The sequence below is a fragment of the Urocampus carinirostris genome, chromosome 3 (genome assembly GCF_059441175.1).
Source record: "Urocampus carinirostris isolate Australia breed hairy pipefish chromosome 3, RoL_Ucar_1.0, whole genome shotgun sequence".
NCBI classification, from domain to species: Eukaryota; Metazoa; Chordata; class Actinopteri; order Syngnathiformes; family Syngnathidae; genus Urocampus; species Urocampus carinirostris.
The window spans coordinates 51853202-51875480 of record NC_142351.1 but is presented as its reverse complement, the minus strand read 5'-3'; the positions used below and the strand labels follow the sequence as shown (position 1 = coordinate 51875480).

General features: G+C 41.0%; 1 protein-coding gene across 1 annotated transcript; it reads right to left on the bottom strand.

Moving 5' to 3' along the window:
• Positions 1–978: 978 nt before the first annotated feature.
• Positions 979–20318, bottom strand: cables2b (Cdk5 and Abl enzyme substrate 2b). The gene is made up of 10 exons (XM_088332326.1): positions 19712–20318; positions 13108–13203; positions 10938–11015; positions 9153–9258; positions 8923–9082; positions 6377–6474; positions 4285–4391; positions 4088–4207; positions 3028–3112; positions 979–1775 (listed from the first exon to the last, which is right to left on the bottom strand). Exons 1-10 carry the CDS (start codon positions 20266–20268, stop codon positions 1632–1634), a joined length of 1551 nt encoding a protein of 516 aa, XP_088188452.1. The 5' UTR covers positions 20269–20318; the 3' UTR covers positions 979–1631.
• Between the last annotated feature and the right edge of the window lie 1961 nt (positions 20319–22279).

Genomic DNA, 22279 nt, shown 5'->3' with positions numbered 1-22279 from the left:
TCAATTATGTTCAATCCTGCTGCTATCTTGTGGCGTTTTGGAGCATTGCAAAGGTTAACAAAAATTCCAAAGCTTGCCAGAACTTTTTTCCTCTAACGTAGCAACTCTCATACCTCTCAACCTAGACGTTTTTTGGGGGGGCTCATTTTGAATACAGTAATGTACACTGCAGGGGAAGAAGTGTCAGCGGTTGGAGGTGCCCACCCACAGACCCCCTCTTACGTCCCAAAGAAAACTGGATGTTGTGGTGAGGGCAATCCTAAAAAAAAAAAAAAAACGGGCATGGAGCCATGGAGGTTGACAGGTATGGAACAGAAATAATAAAGCAAGAAAAAAGAAGTTGAACGATAGGAAAAAAGAAACATAAGAATAGAAGAAAACACAAAGAGTTAAAAAAAGGAGGAAGAAATAAGAAGAGAAGTCCAGAAAAAAACACAGAAAAAAATTGAAACATAAAATAAAAAAAGGAGACAAAAAGAAAATAATAAACCAAGAAAAGGAGTAAAAAGATAGGAAAAAAAAATATCAAGCAGGAGAAATAATAAGAAAAAGGGGGAAAAGCAATAAAAATAGTTTAAAAAGCTAAAAAAAGAGAAAATAATAAAAAATGAAATGAAAAAAGAAACTGGGGGACAAATAGGGAAGAAGTAGGAATAGAGAAATAAAAAAGGTAAGGGGGAAAGAAACAAAAGATGAAAAAAGAAAAAAATGGAAAAGAAGAAAAAAACTGAAAAAACCTTTGGGGTTCCCATTTTCAGTATATTAATAATAATGTAAATAATGTAAAAAAGAAAACTAATGGTGAAACATCCCTGAAATACACTGGAAACCGTGCTCTACATTTGGACATTTTTTTGAGCTCTTTCCGGGAATGTCCAACAGCAGCAGACAGACTGTGGAAAGGTTTCATGTCAACAACAGAAAGTTAAGAAAACGTTGTTTTGGTCACAATTCAAGTCAATTAGGAGTCAGCTAAAGTTTGTGGCAAGTAAATAAACCTTTAATCATCACCAGCATTAGTCATATCAAGTTGGATGGTTTGGAAGCTACCAGATAATGCGCATCATGACATTGGAGATAATAGGAAAAGAATAAACACTCTGGCTAGAAAACTGATCTCCATCAGAAAAACAGCGATACCAAAAGCTTCATCATCAATGGATAAGACGTCATGGCGCCGGGCGACCAAAGGTCCTAAATCGACAGTAGAAAAATAGAACGACCTTGCTTACATTTGAAACTAGAGGGGAAGACATGGCAACCGCCTCTGCACCGAAGGCCTGATGGGCCTCACTCACGTCTTTGCACTTGCGGCCTGAGGCCAAGAAGGAAGAGTCTGGGAACGCGGACGCCAATCAGGTCAGAGAGGACAACGAAGCACGGTCGGCCGAGGTCAAGCCAGACCGGCCTGTGATCAAACGGTAACAAGACGACGTCTACGCTTAGGATAAGTGTTCCTTGTCCAAGGTGAGAAGACCGAAGGTCTCCAGGGAAGACTCAGGATTCCAAACTTTGCCGGCTTCGTCCGACTGAGGTCCAAATGGGGTGGGATTCGACAGGAGCAGTTGCCGATTCACAACAGGACAAAGTCCTCTCACGTGTTTTTCTCCAAAGAGCGAGACGGCACCAAGCTACAACTGCCGCTGCACCAGCCTCCTGTAATGCGGCATGACTTTACTCTCGGGCAGGTAGAGTGCCATCTCCAGAGCCACCAGGATGGTGAATTCAAAGCTGATCAGCTCCCGTCGCCCAATCCGGAAGCGCTCCTCCAGCCTCTGCTCAACACAAACACAACATTTTTCCAATATTTCAGACAGTCTCAAATTGGATGAGGGTTGGATTTGTTTGTTTCGTTAACTAGCTACGCAAATCATTGTTCATTTGTTGTTTTCAAATATCTAACAAGAGCTAAACCATGCAAGGAGGAGTACTTGCAAATATTGTCACAAAACAATTGAGAAGAGAGCCGCAGACGTCTTGATTTGAAAAGACTACAAAAGTACTTAAAGAATGTATTTGGTGTTAACGGGGCCCTGTCTTTTTAGGAAGTAATACAAGAATGCTAGTCAACGTGAAAACAGATAAATTGGAAAACAAGGGGAATAACCATCAGAGCTGGACACGGGTTAGTCTGGCTTGTTGATAGAAGAACATTTTTCAAAAGAATTGTTTGTAAAATTAGGTGCTATTTTACATTTAACGGTTCATGGTTCCCTTGACCGCATGGATCGTCGAGGCACCAATGAGGACGCAACTGTTGACGCTCCCTAGAGTGCTTTGGGTCGTGGAAACGTTGACACCGATTCATTCCGTAATGTTGTCAGCCAAGTTGTTTTTTTTTACAATCTTCCTCTCCCCCTGCCCTTTTGGTCTGCCCTGGAGAATTATCTTTGTCAGTCCTGATGATCTTGTGACGTGACCATATCACTGAAGTTTGCGTCTGTTCACAGTGGACAACAGTTCTTCTTAGGGTCCAATGTGTCCTTTGATGATGTTGTGCACTGTTTCGTTTGACACATGGGCTGATAGCTAGAAGCTTCCTGTAGCATCACATTTTCAAGGCCTGGATTTTATCTTCCAGTTTTGCTTTGAGAGTCCATGTCTCGCAAGCGTACAGGAGAATGGAAGTAACCAGCGCTTGCCTAAATCTGATCTTCGATTTCACTGCTTTATTCTTGTCCCTTCAGATGGGTTTAAGTCTGGCAAGTGCGGTTGAGGTTTGAGCTATCCTGCCATGATTTCTGGTTCATACCCCTCTTCTGATATGACAGGTAAAATACATTTAAATTTAGTGACAGGTTCTAGCTCTCTGCGGTTGATGGTGATACATCGGGGATTGTTGGTCATTACTTTTGTTTTCTTCTGTGCTGATTTACATCCCATCCAGATGCTATTTATTTACAGGTTGGAAAACGTTTTAGTATCATTGGTTACTCCCCTCTCCAGGATTCGCGCCAGCAATGTGCTTGTTGTATAATTTTCATTTTTCTGCATGTGTCAATTACTGTGTGTGTTCGCGTGTCTTACATCAATGAGTTGTTTGACTTCATGCTTCCTCAGATCACTGCTGATCTTGGCAGCCAATAGGATGCAAGCAGCTGACACCAACTTCCTGAAAATGAACAGAATAAAGGGACACTTTTTCATTTAGAAAAATTAAGGTAATATACACAAAATATGCACCTTGAGCTGTCATGATAATAAAACTAAGGAGAGCCAAAGAGACTCTAGCTGCATTCGACCGTGTTTTAGGAAAAGTTATTCTTTGTCTTATGAGCCTTTTGGTTCTTCTTTAAAGGTGCTGTACGGAATTTAAAACTTTTCTATCCGCTGACACCATCTTCAGGCTTAAGTCATCATTACAGCCTGTTGTGGTCTGTTGTGCCCCCTTCCGCCAGAGGGCGCCTAATGGATTTGTAATTGGGACAGGTATGTCTGCTCACCTAGCCATAATTATTCTGATCCTTCATAAGGACATTTTGGACAGCACCTGTTGTCGAGTCATCAATATCACCATCCATACCTCCAACACCGTTTTCCAGCTTCAGCATGGTTTGTGAGGTCTGTTTTGTTTTGTGGTTCAGATAGTTTAGTTTATGGACCATTCACTTGTAACATTTTTCATGATTTTGTGATTAAAAAGCATTGTTGTTAGGTACCTTGTCATGCTTCCTGCTTACCTGCATTTGGGTCCACCGCAAATCAAAACAAACCTCTGCCAAGTTCTTTATGTGGCACGTGCAAGTATGTGCATTTCTTAGACACGCTTGAATGAACTTTTTAAAAAATCTTTTTGTAGTTTTTTTTTTTATTGGCGATTGGACCGTACTTGAAACAAGCCTTTTCTCCCGCACCCCCCATTGCTCCTACAAAATGTGTTACGCCCCAAACAGCTTTGCCAAAAAATAAAAGCAGATAGGCGGGGTACAAAAAATTAGAAGGGCTCTTTGAACTCAGTTGGGCTTTGGTAACACATACTTAAAAGATAAGATATCTTAGTTTAAACTTTATAAGGACGCCTCAAACTATTCACCCTACCTTTAAGTTGCTGGAACCAGTTAAAAAAGACTCATTGATGAGGGCCTACCTGTTGTGCTTGTTGAGCCTCCCCTGCAGTACGAGCTTCTCAAAGTACACAAAGGCCATGGCCATGGACGCCGGCTGCAAGCCACAGTCCTCACCCACAGAAAGCATTTCTCGCTTCAGACTGCGGAGCGCACAAGCAAACGGTTACTGAGGGGCTCAATTTACAATTTTGCGCGTGCCCAGGCATCACCGATTCACCTGCGAATCTTAGTCAAGGTGAGTTTGATGTGAGGAAACTTCTCCCGGAAGGTGTCGTTCATGTCCTTCTTCAGGTCGGATGGTTTCACGTATTCGATGACTGTGGTCTGCGGGTGCCCAAAAATAGGAAAGACGCCAGCATTCCGTCAGTATCCTTTTGGACTTGAAGTAAACGGATTGCTTCTTTCCATTTAATACTTTAAACCCTCGAGTTAAAATCACAATACTGATTTACTGTCCCTTGAAGGAGATGAATAAGAGAAAGGAGAGGAGGAAGAGGATAAAGAATAAGAGAAAGAAAAAAAGAACAGGAAAAAGAAGAGGAAGATGAGGAGGCATGTGTAGACAAAGAAGATGAAAAGAATATGAGGTATAAAATGCTAAAGAAGGATGAGTAGAGCAGGTGTCAAACTAAATATAGCCCGACACATCATGTGGCCTGTGTGCAGAGTGTTTTTTCTAAATCATTTTCACGAATGTTTGTCCTTAAAGGGCCTGATGTACAGTATGTCACAAAAATGAGAACCCCCCCAACAGTTCAGAGATTTTGTTATAATGTTTAGTAGAACAACAATGAACAAACATCACTTTGACGATGTGAAAACAAGTCTGTGTAAATCTAATATGGCAGGCTCAAAATATAGTCATCAATAACTAAACGCCTGGCAACAAAAGTGAGTACACCTTAAAGGCACTACACCCCTATATTTCCAAACAAAGCACTGCTAGTCATTTTCCCTCCAAAATACCTTGTGACTTGATAATGTTACTAGGTCTCATTGTTCAATTTGAACACACCTGGTCCTTATTCTCTGACATACTGGTAACTGAAACTCCCAATGTGGCAAACTATGGCAAGGAACTCTCTGGGGACCTTGGAAAAATGAATTCTGGCACAACATAAGGCTGCCCAAGGCAACAAGATGATTGCCAACATCCTGAAGTTGAGATGCAGTACAGCGGGCAAGATCCTCCAGCGTTTTAAGAAATGAAGATGCACTCACAGCTTGTGTTGGATGTCCAAAGAAGCTTAGTGAACCTGCACAGCGTCACATGCAGATGCTATCTAAGAAAGATAGGGGCAGGATTGCTTTCAGCATTGCTGCAGAGATTAAAAAGGTTGAGGTCAGCCTGGAAGTACTCAGACCAAACACTGAAGGAACTTTCACTTTAGGGTGTACCCAATTTTGTTGCAAATGGGTTTAGTTATTGACGGCTATATTTTGATTTTTTTTTTTTAAAATTACATTTACATTGTTATAATAGCTTTACAAAGACTACCTATTATTGTGTCCAAACGATGTTTCTTCACTGTTGTTTTACTAAACACTATAGTGAAATATCTGCAAAAATGTGAGGGGTGTACTCACTTTTTTGACATACTGTAAATTAATATAACCAATGGTATGTAAAAAGAAAGTCCCTACTCCTTATTGTGTATCACTTATTCAATTCACTAATATACTGCAAATCGCCGTATTTTGGGTATTGTACAGGCATTGTATAGTTTTTGGTCGAAGCAGTCTTTTAGTCCAAATTTTTGGGGAAACTCTCACGAGTCACATAAACTAATGTGATGGGCCATATTTAGTTTGACACATGTGATCTATTTATTCCTCTTCTTCATCATTTTATACCTCATGGTTTTTTTCATCTTCTTTTTCTACTCCTTCCTAGTCCTCATCTTCTTCCTCTTCTTTTCATGTTCTTTTTTTTACTCCTCTTCTATTTCTCCCTCTTTTTTCTTGATCTTCTTTATCCTCTTCTTTCTCCTCTTCCTTCTCTTATGCTTCTTCCTCCTCTGGGAGACGGTGAATGCCTTTATAGATGAATGAGAGGGACGGCGTGAAGAAGATCGGTGAGAAAAAGAAGAGGTGAACAAAAGGGAAAATCAAGAAGAGGAAGGGGACGAAGAAGATGAAAACAAGGAGGGGGAAAGAGGAGGAAGCTTAAGGCATGGGAAGAAGAAGTGGATGGGGAATAGGAGGAAAAAGAAGAGGAAAAATAAATAGAAGAGGAAGGGAATGAAGAGTAAGAGGAGGACGTGAAAGTGGAATGAGACGAAAAACAGGAAAAAGAAAAATGATCTCACCATGTAAGAGGCAAAAATCAACACCCGCTTGTGCTTTCCGCAAGGCCACTGGGGGTCGCTAAGGACGTTGGGGTCATAGTCAATCCTGTCTTGCGCCCCTGCCAAACGGGACAATGCAGAAAATCAGGATATGGCGCGTTTGATAGTTTTGCCCTCGTTTGTACGACAAGCAATTATAAAGCAATGTTAACCGTTTAAAGGACTTGTCTGTGTGCATAAATTGGAAATTTGGCACTTTATCAAAGACATGATTTTATGTAGCTTCTAGTCTTTCTCAAACTACTTACGTGTATGGGACAATATTTCTCTGGATTATTTCTGGGTTAATCTGTGTATCATTCGTTCTTACGTTTTTACAATAAATAAAAAATAAAAAAAGCAAAGAATATCCCCTTAATTGATCCAAAACAGAAACGTTAACAAGGATGACATTTCTTTTCTAGACTTCCCATTGCATATACAAATGGAAAAAATCAAATAACAACAATAGATCATTTTACTTTGATTAAATTGCATGAGCAACTTAAACAAGTTAACATGACACTCGAGTGATTTGCCGTGAATATTGTGTTGGGCGAATAAAACCAATACCTCGTGGCCGTAGGGTGGTTCCGTTGTCCTGAATAAAAAGGCCTAAAATAGTTATTTTGTCTGTCTTTGTGCGAATATGACTGTATGAAGCCACTTTGGTGTTTTTAGTTTAAGTGGAAAGCTAAATTGACTAACAATAGCCAACGAGCCATTGAACATTGACACGTGTTAGTAAAGATGAAAACATTAGGGGGCATTCATGGTTTATATCACCAACAGGTTTTTGAAGAAGATCAGATCGAATACAATGACATATTTCTTCTGATTAAAAAAAAACGCATGTAGAAAGTGAAGGGAGGCTATGAACTCTTGTGATTTTGGGCTATGCAAACAAGAGTGACTTGACAGCTTTACACACAGAATTGAAAATAAATATACACTGTAAATGTTTTTTGAATACAGTTTTATAATGAGTAGTATACCTTTTTTCTCCATTACTTTTTATATTTAGAGTTATTTTGTAGTCATACTGATGGCTGTTCTTTGTCTCTCTCACTGATTGAGGATATGCTATAAAAAGTTTATTTTTTTCTAACAATGACAATACATTTTCTTAAAGCAAATGAGAGAGTGTAATTGGCAGGAATAGTGAGTGTGAACAGTGAATCACTGGTGAGAAAAGCAAAGATATAAGAACTGACAGTTAACGCATCAAAGCTATTTTCTTTCTAAAAAAGATGAGAAAACACTTGTGTATTATTATTATTGTGTATGAACATTGTGTATTATTTAGTACATGATAGTGGTCAGAAAAACTTAATACAGAAAATGATTTGTTTGAGCAAAAATTCATGAACTGCGATGTTAACGCGGATTTTAAATAAAATACCATTATAACCTGACTATAAGCCATATACGGCTGATGTATGCATATTTCCGATCTGACGCACAGTGCGCTCGAGCAGGAAAAGTAAGAGTGAGACAGGCGGTGACACAAGTCACAACCACCAATAAACAACATAGAAGATCATGTTCAATGTACGGTAGAAACGCATATGACACACTTTACAAGTCAAAAGCAATCGAGCTGGTTGATAACGAGGAAAATGTTGTATTGCTCGTAAACTTTGCATTGCTGAATTGTTGAATCGGTGAAACGTTGGAAACAACCGCAGTAAGAAAACTGCTTTCGGGGGTAACAAAAGCAGGAAGACCGAGAGCAGATGGCTGAGGTGGTTCCATTGTGAACATAAGCAGATGCGGCCTATTTTCAAGAAATTATTGTACTTGTAAATCGAGAAATTTGTAATCAGTTGACTTAACATAAGGCTCGCCTAGGGGGAGCTGACATGATTGTCCGCCATCTTGCTGCTAAGGGTACCCCAAAAAACAAAAACCTTGTGAAAGGCTGGGTCCAAAAAACATATTAAAATGAGCTGCGGTTTGGGGCTGCATGGCAGTGCAGTGGTTAGCTCGTGTGCGGCACAGTTCTGAGGTCATGGGATCAAACCTTCCTGTGTGGAGTTTGCATGTTCTCCCCGTGCTTGCGTGGGTTTCTACTGGGCACTTCGGTTTCCTCCCACACTCCAAAAACATGCATGTCAGGTTAATTGGCTGGTCCAAATTGTCCCTAGGTGTGAATGAGTGAGTGTGTTGTCTGTCTCTGTGTGCCCTGTGACTGGCTGGCAACCAGTTCAGGGTGTCCCCTGCCCACTGCTTGAAGATAGCTGGCATCGGCTCCAGCACCCCCGCAACCCTACTGAGAATAGGCGGTGCAGATAATGGACTGAGCGGCGGTTTGGTCTCTGCAGCCTGTAACATTCCTTGTACTTTGTAAAACTACAGAATATAGCCCTGTCTAGTGGTCAAAAACTACACATCGTCACATTGTCAGGATCTATGACAGACCAAAACATCTCAAGATTGCATACACCATGTAACACTATCCCATCTACCCGTGGAACTGAGTTTTGCAGATGAAAAATAAAGCCACATTAGATGTGCATGTGTGGTACCAAGGTCGAGTCCCACTGGATTGTTGAGCTTAGCAGTGGGGAAGCTCCTGGTGGTCCCGCTCCGTGACAAGGGAATTTGTAGCATCAAGTTACTGGTGGACGGCGGTTCATGGCCCTCTAGCGCGTTGGTGGGGTACAGGAACTGGGCGTACGACACTGACTGGAACAAAAACAAGGCCGGCGTCACCTGTGAACATGTTAATACCGACGAGTGGACGTGGCCCACATACCCTGCCATACGTCTCCAAGTGGAAACCTTCCAGGCCCGTCATCTCCAAGGAGGTGGAAATATTCCCGGAAGAATGTCTCCTTTGGGGATGGGTCAACATGGGTTCACTGGAGACATAAACAAAAGCATTCACCTGAACTTGCTTACCTTTTAAAGTGTGGTTATGTATGTATTTTGTCGATCTAAAAAATAGTTGGCTATTGAAAGCGTTCAGAAAGGCAAGCTCTGTTTTATTACACCCCAACCACAACACAATCAAGTGGCTAGTGACAATCTACCACTAATGCTTACATAAGTCCAAAATGTCTACCCCACAAGGAAGCCACAATTTTTATCTATATTCATTAATATTATTATTATTTGGAAATTTGGAAAAAAGTGTAAACTCTCAACAATTCTGCCCATTTAAGAAGAGCACAGATTGTTTCAAAACTGCTATCTTTTTGTCATCTGTTCCTGGATCCCCTAACTGCCGGGATCCTCAAAGCCCCTCTGAGGACGCAATTCTTGATAGCTCTCTTCCCACGGTGACAGTCCGGGACCAAGTTTGGGTAGTGGCAATGTTGGCATCAGTCCATTTCTTAATGTTGTTGGCTTAGTTCTTTTTATGTCCTCCTCATCTTCTTCCTCCTTGGACTATGCCATGGAGAATGATCTTGGCCAGTCCTGATATTCTTATGATGTGACCATACCACTCCAGTTTTCGTCTTGCACAATTGACAACAGTTCTTCGTAGGGTCCAGTGTGCCCACTGATGGTGTTGCAGACTATTTTGTTGGGGCTATGTAACTGATGTCTAGATATTTCCTTTAGCATTGCTGGATGTTTCTTTAAAGCTTTGCTGTGAGAGTCTGTGTCTCACAAGCGTAGAAGAATATGGAAGGAACCAGCGCTTGAGTCTGATCTTTGTTTTCACTGCAATGTTCTTGGCTCTTCAGATGGGATTACGTCTGCAGCAGTGGTTTGAGCTATCCTGGCCATGATTTTGGGTTCTGACCCTTCTTCTGGTATGACAGCTCCAAGATAGTTACATTTGGTGAAAGGTTTTAGCGCTTGGTGGTTTATGGTAATGTTTGTGTAGGAGGCCCAAATGCCATCTGATTCAGATTTTTTTTCCTTTGTTTAACCTGGAGGCATTTCTATTTTCATTCTGAATATGAAAGCAGAGTTTGAGAAAACTGGACAAGATTCTAGTCTGGATTCAGAATTTCTCCATCTTTTTTATGCCCATGCACATATTTTCTATTGAATATATCACAAGGCACACTGCTTGTAAAAAATATAATTTTGTTAATTGATATGAAATGATGACATTTAAGTTTATACAAAATTATCAAATGTATTATTTTAATTCCTTAAAATTTAAGTTATCAAGACATGTGTAGTGTAGCCTTAAATCTAGAATCAATATAAAATAAAATAAAAAATACATTAAGTACAAATTACATAATACTTTTAATAATAGAATATAAAAAAAATAAAAATAAAATATTTTTTTGTCTTTTATGAGTAAAATTAGCATACTGTAGTTACTTCCCAAGTGAGCATTAGCAGCATAACCTCAAATGTCATCCTCAAACCCAGTTAGTAAGCAAAATGTTACCTGTAGTAACAGCTGAGCAGATAATATTGCAACATGATAATACAACAAGTAATGGGTGACATTTTTTGATCTTAAAGACAGGAATACTTTTAATACTTTATCTATTCTTTTCAGACAACTCCCTGCGGCACACTAGACAGACATTTACAGTCAAGATGCATGTTCATGTAAGGGCATGTGTACCTGAGGTAAAAGCTTTCACCGTAAGGCAGAACAGAGAAGGCTGCACAGAGGGACCTTTTGGCGCATATCAACACGATTCTGGGAACAAGAAAAAACATGTTGGATGAGCAGACATTTTGGCAAAGAGCTGTTGCTCCTAGCATGGAAGTTTGCATGTTCCCATCATACTTGGGAAAGCGCAGATCCAGCCGTCCGCGGGGCTCGATCCATGTAGGGACTGGCCCATCATTTCCAGCACCATCTTTATTTAGTCTGAATTATTTGACCTTTTACTGTAACATTCTTTACTTTTTACTTTACAATTTTATGTCTTTCTTCTGAAGTTGTTTTTTAATTTTTTGTTATTCCAGTATTTCCTCGTTTTGGGTGGGGGTACACACTGTTAGGGTGTGGTTCAATGACTGAAAATCCTGAAGCCATCTGCAACCTTCCCCATCAATGTCGATGAGCCTCCCTCAGGTCCCTTTCTTCACATGGTTAGTCTCTTCCTTGCTTTAATCATATTTTATTTCTAGAACTATTTATTTTGTTTTCATTGAATTGTAGCCAAGTTGGAGTCACTCCACACCCTTACGCCGCCACGATTGCTCTCAATGCATTTGAAAAGAGTCCACATGATGCTTCTCAAAAGCTGTGCAATCATTACAACAAGTTGATGATATACTTCTCAAAATATAGCTAATAAGGCTGGAAAAAACACAGCAGATAAAATCTGACCAAAAATGGCCATTTCAAGGGTTTTACCCCACTTTGCAGCTCACTAGTCACAATAGCAGACAAAGAAAACAGCTGTGCCGCTCGTGGCCAGATCTATTTTTAAACATTCGTTCAGGAGTCTTTATTTATTTATTTATTATTTATGGAACTGCTCACTCTTGGTGGCTTGACCTGAGGAATGATTTGTTCCATCTGTGAGGAAGGACCAGAATAGAAAACAATTATGCTGAATACAATCACAAGGAGAGGCAACACTTAAAACGTAAATTGTCTTCTTGAAAAAGCCATCTGAAGCCGGCAGACTTTTTTTGGTGCCTGATGAAAATATTCTTTTGTATGAATCTAAATATTTCAGAGACACAAACTTTCTGGACCAACGAGCTAGTTTATAGGCGCTTATGGTTGAAATGGATGAAGGACCCCAAGAGTCAAGAGTTCCTAACTCATTCAGAGCCAGACGTTTCTCTCAAATGGGAAGAGACAGTTGCCAGCCACTTTAACTTATTTTTGAAGGCCTACAGAAAATGTTGTTTTTTAGCTATTTAGTCATAGGACATATCAATAGAAAGCTTGTATCCTCATATTTAAGAAAGAAAAAAGAATGTTTAGCTTTTACCATTGTTTAGTAAAAAACAGTTGAACATTGCTAAGTTTGTTGAAAACACTCGTTTTCAAAAATCTTCTGAGAAAAACGTATTTTTGTGAAAGGATGCATTTCAAGCAGAACTTTCACATTGGTGCTTTTTTTTGCATTCGTGATCCAAACAATTATTTCCATAAAAACGAGCCACTTTGCTTGCAAAATAACATTTATTTGCAAGAACACTGAACTTATGCATGAACTTTTCAGCGCCCAATGCTTCCAGTGATGTGATCACACCATTTCAGTTACCACGGCGATTGCAGACAAGCACAAATTGTTATCTCTCTGTGTCCCGACAATTACAAAAGTACTTTGTCATCTTTTTTAGAAAGAAAATAGCTTTGATGCGTTAACTGTCAGTTCTTATATCTTTGCTTTTCTCACCAGTGATTCACTGTTCACACTCCCTATTTCTTCCAGTTACACACTCTCATTTGCTGGATAAAGGAAGCAACACAAGAAAATGGGGGCTTCCTCAATGTGTGGACAAATATTTGATTGAAGCCATCTAATAGTGATTTTTCATACTAAAATCATTCCCAGAGGCTTGATACTTACTGATGAGCTGCATCAAAGCCTTTAAAATAGATATTTTCAAAAAAGCAAAACAAAAAACATTTATTTTTTTTACATTTTGGTACTGAATGGGTTAGAGCCTGACAGGTTTGCTGATAAAGCTGAGGGTTTCTGATGCAGATCTCGCTAAAGCTAAAGATGTATGCAAAAAGACAATGGTTGGTCTTGGCTCACTTGTGGTCCTGTTCTGATCAACACAGCAACATGGCGCCTGGTGCAACTGCTACCTCTCACCTGCTGCCTCTGGTGTCGTATTGCTTCATGTTTTTGATGAAGTGGATCTTCCTGGTGTGCCTGGGCCGTGGAGAACCGCCAGACAGGTTTCGGGTCCTGGATTACAAACACTTACATCAGCAACATTCACACAAGCACAGTGATGTTTGCATAGAAACAAATTGACCTCATGACTACACCCTCTAAATTACAATAGCAAGCAAGCGAACATACAGCACTTTGAGGCATGTGCTTGTATGTGGTACGATCTTGGTTCCTTCCCATTGATGTTGGGCTCTAGGATTATTTTAATTTTTACATTTATATATTTATCTATTATTTTGCATTCATACGATTGTGCCAGAGGTCCTCTAAACGAAAGCATTTCCTGCAGCAACCATCTGCCAAAGGTCACCGGCAGCATTGACCTCATGGATTAAAACAAGCCCCCCCTTCAAAATAAGGCCAAGGAGATTGGCTCAGTAAAAGTCGTTACACAACAACTGTGACGTCAACACAACACGCACAAATGAGCTCGAAGGCATGATGGCGTCAGCCAGCGCAGGAGTTTCCTTCCTCTGCACACAACCCGGTGCCAGTTTTACCTAGTTGTACAGATCATACAATTGTGGGGTAGGGTCATTAAAAACTATCATCATGGGCAGGTCCACACCATCAAGACAACAACTACACAAATTGATTTCTCTAGGTTGTTTTTGAAAACTACCACAGAAGTGTCAACCTTAGCTGGGGATTAAAAAAATGTTACGAGCAAGCCAGCCCTCCAGATAGATAGATAGATAGATAGATAGATACTTTATTCATCCCTGAAGGGAAATTCACATTTCCAGCAGCATCCCAGAGCTGAGAACAGTACAATAATAAAGTCAAAAGAATACAATATACAAATACCCAGTGTGACGTGCAAATGCCCACTGTAGCGTGTTATATAGAGTAACTAAATAGTGCTACACAGAATACATATTGCAGTAAGATTCGGTAATATCCAATGTAGGTGGTGTGGTTTAATGTGGGCCTTTTCTCTGCTGGGTGGAGTTAAAGAGCCTCATGGCATGAGGAAGAGAAGATCTCTTCAGTCTGTCCGTAGTACAAGACAGTGACAGCAGTCTGTCGCTGAAACTGCTCTTCTGTCTGGAGATAATGCTGTGTAGTGGATGCGATGGATTGTCCATGATTGACCTCAGCTTTTTCAGTGCTCGTCTCTCAGCTACTGTTGTTAGGCTGTCCAGCTCTTTGCCCACAACAGAGCTCGCTTTCCTAGCCAGTTTATTGAGACGAGAGGCATCCTTCTTCTTGACGCTGCCTCCCCAACACGCTGCCGCATAGAAGAGGGCGCTTGCCACTACTGTCTCATAGAATATTTTCAGGAGCTTTTTGCAGATGTTGAAGGAGGCCAGCCTTCTGAGGAAGTAAAGTCGGCTTTGCCCTTTCCTACATAGAGCTTCTGTGTTGGCAGTCCAGTCCAGTTTGTTGTCCAGCTGCACACCCAGGTATTTGTAGGTCTGGACAAATTCTACACATTCTCCCTTGATGGTTACAAGAACCGGGTGAGTTCTGGTTCTCCTGAAGTCCACCACCATCTCTCTGGTCTTGGTGGTGTTTAGGTGCAGGTGGTTTGCGTCGCTCCATCGGACAAAGTCCTGAATCAATTTCCTGTACTCCTCCTCCTGCCCGTTTCTGATACATCCCACGATCGCAGTGTCGTCGGCAAACTTTTGCACATGGCAGGACTCAGAGTTGTACTTAAAGTCCGATGTATATAGAGTGAATAGGAACGGAGAGAGAATGGTCCCCTGCGGAGATCCTGTGCTGCTAACCACAGTGTCATGAATTACTGTATAAAGTTTTTTTACAGCAGTGCACCAAATATTCTTAACAGGTTAATGAAAACCATTTTGGAGAAAAAAAGTGAAAACACCTTTGGTTAAAAATGTTTTGATCACAGAAGTACTGTAATCGCTTGCACTTGCCTCAATCGCCCAGATTGTGCAAATACTTTGCTGAAGGCAAACCCAGTAATCATGAAGGAAACATGGTACACTTTGAAGTTGGAATCTGGCAACCCCTGGCACACAAATCAGTGTCCAGCCCGAATTGCCAACACATCTTTATGAGCAAGACCGTGAAAATGATTGTCATTCAGTCTCGCTATTGCTGTGATGAGTTGCAGCTACTTCAATTGTCAAGAGAAAGAAATTACCGGGATAAGTTCATTGTGAAACTTGTTTAATGTCAGCAATGTCTTTTTTAGTTTTGTTCCTGGAGGGAAAGAGTCCCGCGAGTCGGTGATATTCCCATGCTCTGTAGGGTTAGAGTCACTCATGACCAATTTACATTTCCCTGTGAGTGAGTGCGCAGCTTGACAATTTAACATGTCCTCTGTGTCCTGTTGTTTTCTTATTTTAGTTGGGTATTGAGTTTTTTTGTACTTAAATGTTTTTTCATAATTTCTTGTAAAGTTATGTCAAGTCAAACGTTTCTTTTGCCTCCTTGTATCAGCCAATCAGGATTCTCAGCATCATGCGTCTTGTCCAGTTATCTCTCCTCCGTTTAATGAGCATCTAAAAAATGTAAAATGTGGAACTGGAGTCGTCCAATTTCGTTGTCACAATACATCCCATGTTGTAACAATGACAATAAAGGCATATTCTTCTATTTTTCTATCTATGTACTTCCGAATTGGGCGATTTGGGCTGTCTTGGTCATCGAAGTCTGTATCAGAGCGACACTATGCCTCATTTGTCCCTTTCACATTTTTTTCTTGCATTTTTACTTTGTTTTTGCATTTTGACTCTTTTGATCTGTGATCTTGGTTTATTTGTCTTTCCTGTTTTGCTAAGAAGACAAGGGTTTGGATTTTTCCCCTGGCTTCCTGCCTTCAGATCCTTCTCATACATCATCACATCTATGAACTTTGACAACTAGCCTACCTGCAGCCGTTTGACAAGACAACGTCGACAGCACACTGTATATTTTGGTCCTTGGCTGTAAAGCAACTGCACTTTCTCAGCAATGGCATTTCCACAGCCATCACTTTTTCCCTGCATGGTGGAGAAAAATGACGACAGCTTGTCTTCAGGTGGGTTTCAAGAGTGATGGAGCCCATCGGCCTTTGGGCAGTGGACAACATGGACTGGTTGCAAGTCAATCTCAGGACACACAGCGAAATTATTAAAACATGCCTTCATGGCTCGGTACAATTTTGACCTGCCAATCAACCTGGGATGTGGGAGAAAACTAAAGGACCCAGAGAAAAAACAATTAAGAATCAGGCCAGGGGGCGGTTGTGCAAACTCTACACAGGTAGGCCAGTAGCTGAAGTGTGAGGCAGACTAACTAACCAGTTATATTTCAACCTCCCCAAAAAACCCTTGTGAGCATAAAGATGATGCTAAAGGGAAGGTATGAATTGATGCCTCTTTCTGAAGCACTGAGTTTTAGAAGCATCGAGGTTGCAACAAATACCACTCCCGAATCAACAGCGAATGTGAACGATTTGGTTATGGACAAACTCACGAGTGTGTGACAGACTCTATCACTGAAATCACATGACCGGCAAGTGTGCCTTCTCATCACCCTGACCCACAGTGACGTGATCCCCTACTCCCCCATGGGAACTCCCCCCCTCCAGGATGTTGTGGAAACTTCCGTGGGAATGGAAAAATATCTGGGCCACTGTGAGAGCGGCGACTGTCGCTGATGTTAAACAACGGAGGGCAGCACAAACATCCGCATTCATGGCGCTCAACAAACCAAATCTCAGAATCCGGAGATAAGCGCACATGCGCACGGTTCAAAAAGGCTTGCTCATCCAAAATAGATCAATGCTGTCACCATCAATTGATGTTTCCAGCCCTCGTCCCACAAATCAGATTTATTTTGCCGTGAAGTTTAGAGCAAGAAACACTCGTCTCGAATAGTCTTTTTTGTGGCAGTGGTTAGAGTTGTCTCAAACACATTTCAGAACTCTGTAAACTCGTTTAGCAGCCAAAACGCATCCAAAGACGATTGGTTGTAAAACAGTAAGCATGGGGGGGGGGGGTGCTTCGCCAAAATGGGACGTCGTAAACGGGGTAGGGTGCTAATTGGTTGTCGACGCTGCTGCCGTGTTTTGGCATCAGCAAATTCAGCACATGCACTATCTCTGACGACCAAATTTGAGGCCAACACATATTCAAGACCAGAATCAAAATCGACTTGGCCTATTGGACCAATTGGCTTCTAACTAGGGCTACTGCAACTTTGTACAAAAGTAACAACGCAAAGGAACTATTTTCAACAGTTTAAAATGAAGTGCCTTACTGCCTAACACCTATACCTGCCCAAATCTGACTCCCCAGCTCAAATGGTACCTGTTTGAGATACGGACTTCTAGGGTAACCTTCTGTGGCGTCGATATGTCAGCACAGTGAATTTGGTGAGTTTTTCTTCAGGCGTTTGGGGGGGGGGTATTTGGCAGGCATTTTACCAGCCAAAATCTAACTCCCCTGCTAAAATTGACCCCGTTTGAGATAAAGAAAACTTGTGACTTCTAGGGTAACCTTCTGTGACGTCAATATGTCAGCACAGTGATTTTGAAGCGTTTCAAACGTTTCTTATAATATCACTATCATTATTATTAATAGTAGTAATAAAAACGAACTAGATTTGTCAAACACCTATTCAGTAACACATCACAAAGTGGAGATATTCCTCTGTTGGATCCCAAAGCCAAAAAACATAATAAGTTTAAAGTGTGTCTTACTTTGCAGACAGTATAGGCAGAGAAGTCCGATTTTAAATAAAGAAAAAAAAAATCTTTACACCGCAGGATCCAATGCAACCAGGGTTTCATTCACAATAAAAATACAGTACATATGGCTATTATGGTACATCAAATAAAGGCTTTTCGTGTACAATTAGTTGTGATTGTTGATATTATAGCGTACATTGATTCCTCTCTGGAGTTGGTGACTTTTGCATCCACTTTAACAGATGCATTTTGTAGAATACGATCGCGCTTTATTGTTTTAATAAACGCGTTATATAGAATACAATCGCAGAATGCAAGCGATGGGGGGGTCGATTTTGCAGGGGAGTCTGATTTAAGCACCTCACGGGACCTGCAGCCTCACAATTGCTTTCTCTCCTGACTCTCTCCAGTCGCTTCCTGAACCCAATCAAAATGCACGAAGCACCCTTTATTTCTACTCTTCTGCCTTTTTGCAGAGTCCGTTTTAAGTGATGAATTTGTTTTCAATGTAACGAGCCGCTAAAGCGACTAGCTGTCGCCGTGTTTAACATTTTGTTTTGGTTGGCACATTAACTTGTGTGCCCGCCTCAGTGTTTGACTGACAACACACACCAGCCTAACACAGTCATGCCCATCCAAGACAAAAAACCCTGTGATAGCATTTGCTGTGTTCTCAGAACACAATGCACTGTTACATTTATATCAATGACAGTAAAAACAATGAATTCAGAATCCGCAAAGCAGTGAACTAGCGATAACCAAAGCCTGAAGTAGCACAGGATTACTGTATATCAGCTATTTGTTTCTTCTTTTAATTCATTGTCTTTTAATCAAAAAAAAAATCAGATGAAATATTCCCACTAATATTTCCAAGAGTTTTTATTGATAAAAATTGGATAGGTATCGGTTTCCAGCCTTTGTATCCAATCAATCATCATTTTCCCCCTTGTCCGGCCATTTCTCCAGTTTTTACCCAGCGCGACCCGGACTGAAAAAGTTTGTCCACCACCATACCTGTCAACCTGTACGTTTTTGCCGTACAGAGTACGTTTATTATGCATTTTAAGACGTGTACGACGTACGAGAAAATCTGTAAGGAAAAGCGCAAATGTATCAATTATGGGTACCATCTGGTATACACCGACTATCACGAAATGGCAAATCAATGAAGTCAAACAAGTTCGAGTTGTGTAGTGAAAGGAAGTCCGTCTCTTTTTAGAGAACCGGCTTTTTCGGCTCAACTCATTAAAGAGAGCAGGCTCTCAAACGGCTCACTTGCTTTGATGCATTATATTACGAAGTGTTATGTTGCTGGTTTAATATCAGGTAATTGTGTAATTTTGTAACTGTAATCCTGTGCAGTCCTTTGAGACATTTTTGTGATTAAGGGCTATATAAATAAATTTGACTTGACTTGACTTGTATAAAGAAGTTAAGAAAAAAAGGAAAAGACAGGTTTGTGGTTATCCCTTTATTCAGTATATTACCAACAATAATTAAATGCAGAATTTGAATAAGAAAATGTAATATTCTACTTAATTATACTTGCATGTATTTTTTCCTTCTACAGTGAACATCCAAGCTACTTAATTTTTGAACTTTTTTTATAGTGAACCTCATTCATGTCGAGCAACTCAGGATCTTACAACAAAATGTTAATTAACAATATATATAACAAAACACATGTACAATATAACATGTTAAACTACATACATAAACATGTTTGGAAAAAAATATGGTGTAAGATTATTTTGTATTTTGTAAGGGAAAATACGACATTTTGTAAGGGCATGGAGCCGTGGAAGTTGACAGGTATGCACCACTGATCTAAGGTCAAGAAGAAGGAAAAGAACAAGAAACTCCAGCTCTCACCTTTGTCTCAAGTCAGAAGAGAGAGAGTTACAGCTGTGCACGGAAAGCAGTGTGGACGACTTGCGCGCGCCAATTGGCGACGGATGCAGACTGCAGCTGGACGCCGACGGTGATGGAGTCACGGAGAGCCGGTGCCCGTCAGCCACCAGCGGCACCGAGTCCCTCCGGCGGCTGAGCAGCAACTCCGCGCCACTTGCGTCAGAAGGCAGAACAACAATGGGCGGCACGGTCACCAACCCTGCGCCCACTCTCTGCCTGGCAGTCGACCTTTCCAACGAGTTCGAATCCCTGCAGCCGGCGGAAGCCGACAAGGGAGTCGGGCGAGTTCCGTCGCTCTCGTCATCCAAAATCAGCTTGCTTGGGTCGGGGACGGCATCCCGTTGGCGCCGCTGATGCCCCTGCCACCCTGTCCCCTCTCGCTCCCCTGAGGTGCCCTGCGCGGGGCGTCCGTCCAGCGAGATGTTGGACAGGAACAAAAGAGCAGCTCGTCTCCTGTTCCAATTGTCGCGGTTCCTCCGATTTTGGCTGCTGGCGGAGGCGCAGGCGGCCGCCGCCATGCTGCGCGTCCCGCAGCCGGCTAGTGGAAAATCGCGGTCTCCTTGTCAAATCGGTTTTACCCCGCGCGAGGCGGTACACGCCCTACAAGCGCTACCATTGGACAAAAACTGCCTGCGCCTGTGACGTCACTCACCTGCTCTTCCGGACTAAATGGCGCTGCGGTCACACCACAACAAATAGATAAACACATGGAATGATACAAAACAAAATACGCGGCCGTGCAGCGCAACAGTGAGTTTGAAACGTCCCAAAAGCTTTTTCAAACACTTCAAAGTAAAGTTATATTTATTTTATTTATATTTGAACATGTATTCGTTATCAAATATACCAATATGATCATTTCCAGCAATGAATAGCCTACAGTTTTCATCTAACAAATGTTTTTTTGCTTCTTAAACTAAAAATGATTTTAAATCATTAAATGTCATGTCATTGCAAACAGTACATGTCATTCTTTTGACATTAAAAAGATGAAGGCTAGATTTTTTTCGCACCCGCCATTCTTACGGGCGAAATACAATCAGAAACACAATCAGTCTCTAAATTCTTGTTTGAAACCAGAAGAGACAAAACTTTGCAAAAAGAAAATTTGCGCACAAAGACTCACTTTAACATTAAGCAGCCGTTGTATACTAGTATTGAGTAAAGATTTATTTTTTTATTTTTTAAAAAGGGGTAGATGTTTCAAAAGTAATTGAGGCTCATGTTATGTAAGACTAATAAAAAAATTCTCGACTTACAACTATTTTAAAAAGTCAAGTCAAGTCAAGTCATTTTTATGTGTATAGCCCTCAATCACAATAAGTCTCTAAGGGCTTCACAGATTAGTACACTATGTTACACAGACTATTTTTCAGCCGACAAGAAGAGTAGGTTATTATTCATATGCAAGTATTTTTGCTTATTATTAAAACCCATATCTTATTTTTAACGGGTAAATTAGTTTTTACCACTGAAAGCCGCTAAATAATACACACTGTCCCTAGGTTTTGTTTGTTGGCCATTGTCCACAAAATCATGTGAGATTTTGCATCAGTGTGTCCATTAGTTAGTTTTCCTGACAGCTAAAAAGAGAAAGACAACTAGAAGAGCTAAGTTGTGCAAAACTTGAAGGTATCTTTAAAAATGGTGCAACGAGTAATAAAGGCTAAATCAAATCATCAAAATGACAATTTTTGTGAGAGTGCTTAACACCCTTAGTGTTGTTCATAACTAAGTAGTTTAAAAATTAAATAATGTCATAAACAAAGAAAGAAAACTCAGATTTTGGGGCACTTTTACTACTTATGGGCATCCCTCGCACAGGACTCGTTTAAAAATGCTATAAGGATAAAGAAGGCGATTGGAATTAGCGTTGTCGGCACAGCTGTTATTGGCCACGGCCCATCTCTGTTACGAAAGCTCAAAGGATTTGTTTGCGTTCATCCCCTACATCGACACCGCTGCGGCTGAACTGATGGGTAGACACAAGCCATCACTGCTCTCGCTATCGGAAGCTAATATTAGCATTTGCACGCACAGATCTGAATGGCCACTAACAAATTCGACACGACCTTCCAGCCATGCTGGGCTGACAGCTGGTTAGCCTTCAAAGCTGACGCCCTCTGAAAGCCTCCCCACTGAGGACTCAATTTCTACTTTGCTTCTTGCAGCTATTGTGGGGTTAGAGGTCAGCACCCATACTGCTCAGCTCGCTTGCCCTGCATGTTGTTGACTATGAGTGAGTGACCCTGACGTTAGGGCTGCAGCTTCCAATACCTTTGCAATGCTGCTACTGGAAATTCTTGTAAAAAAATCCAGTATTTAGTCAAAGTTACAAAAATAAAATTAAAATGGAAAAGGCAAGCTGCATCAAAGTTGCACACTTCACCAGGCTTATGGTCAACATGCTTAATCCCCTTTTCTGGCACCCTTTACTGCAGATTGAAAGTACCTAACAGTCAGGTTGTGTTGTTGACAGAAATTTGTTTATTCTAAATGAAACAAACACATTCTGTCAAGACGGTCACT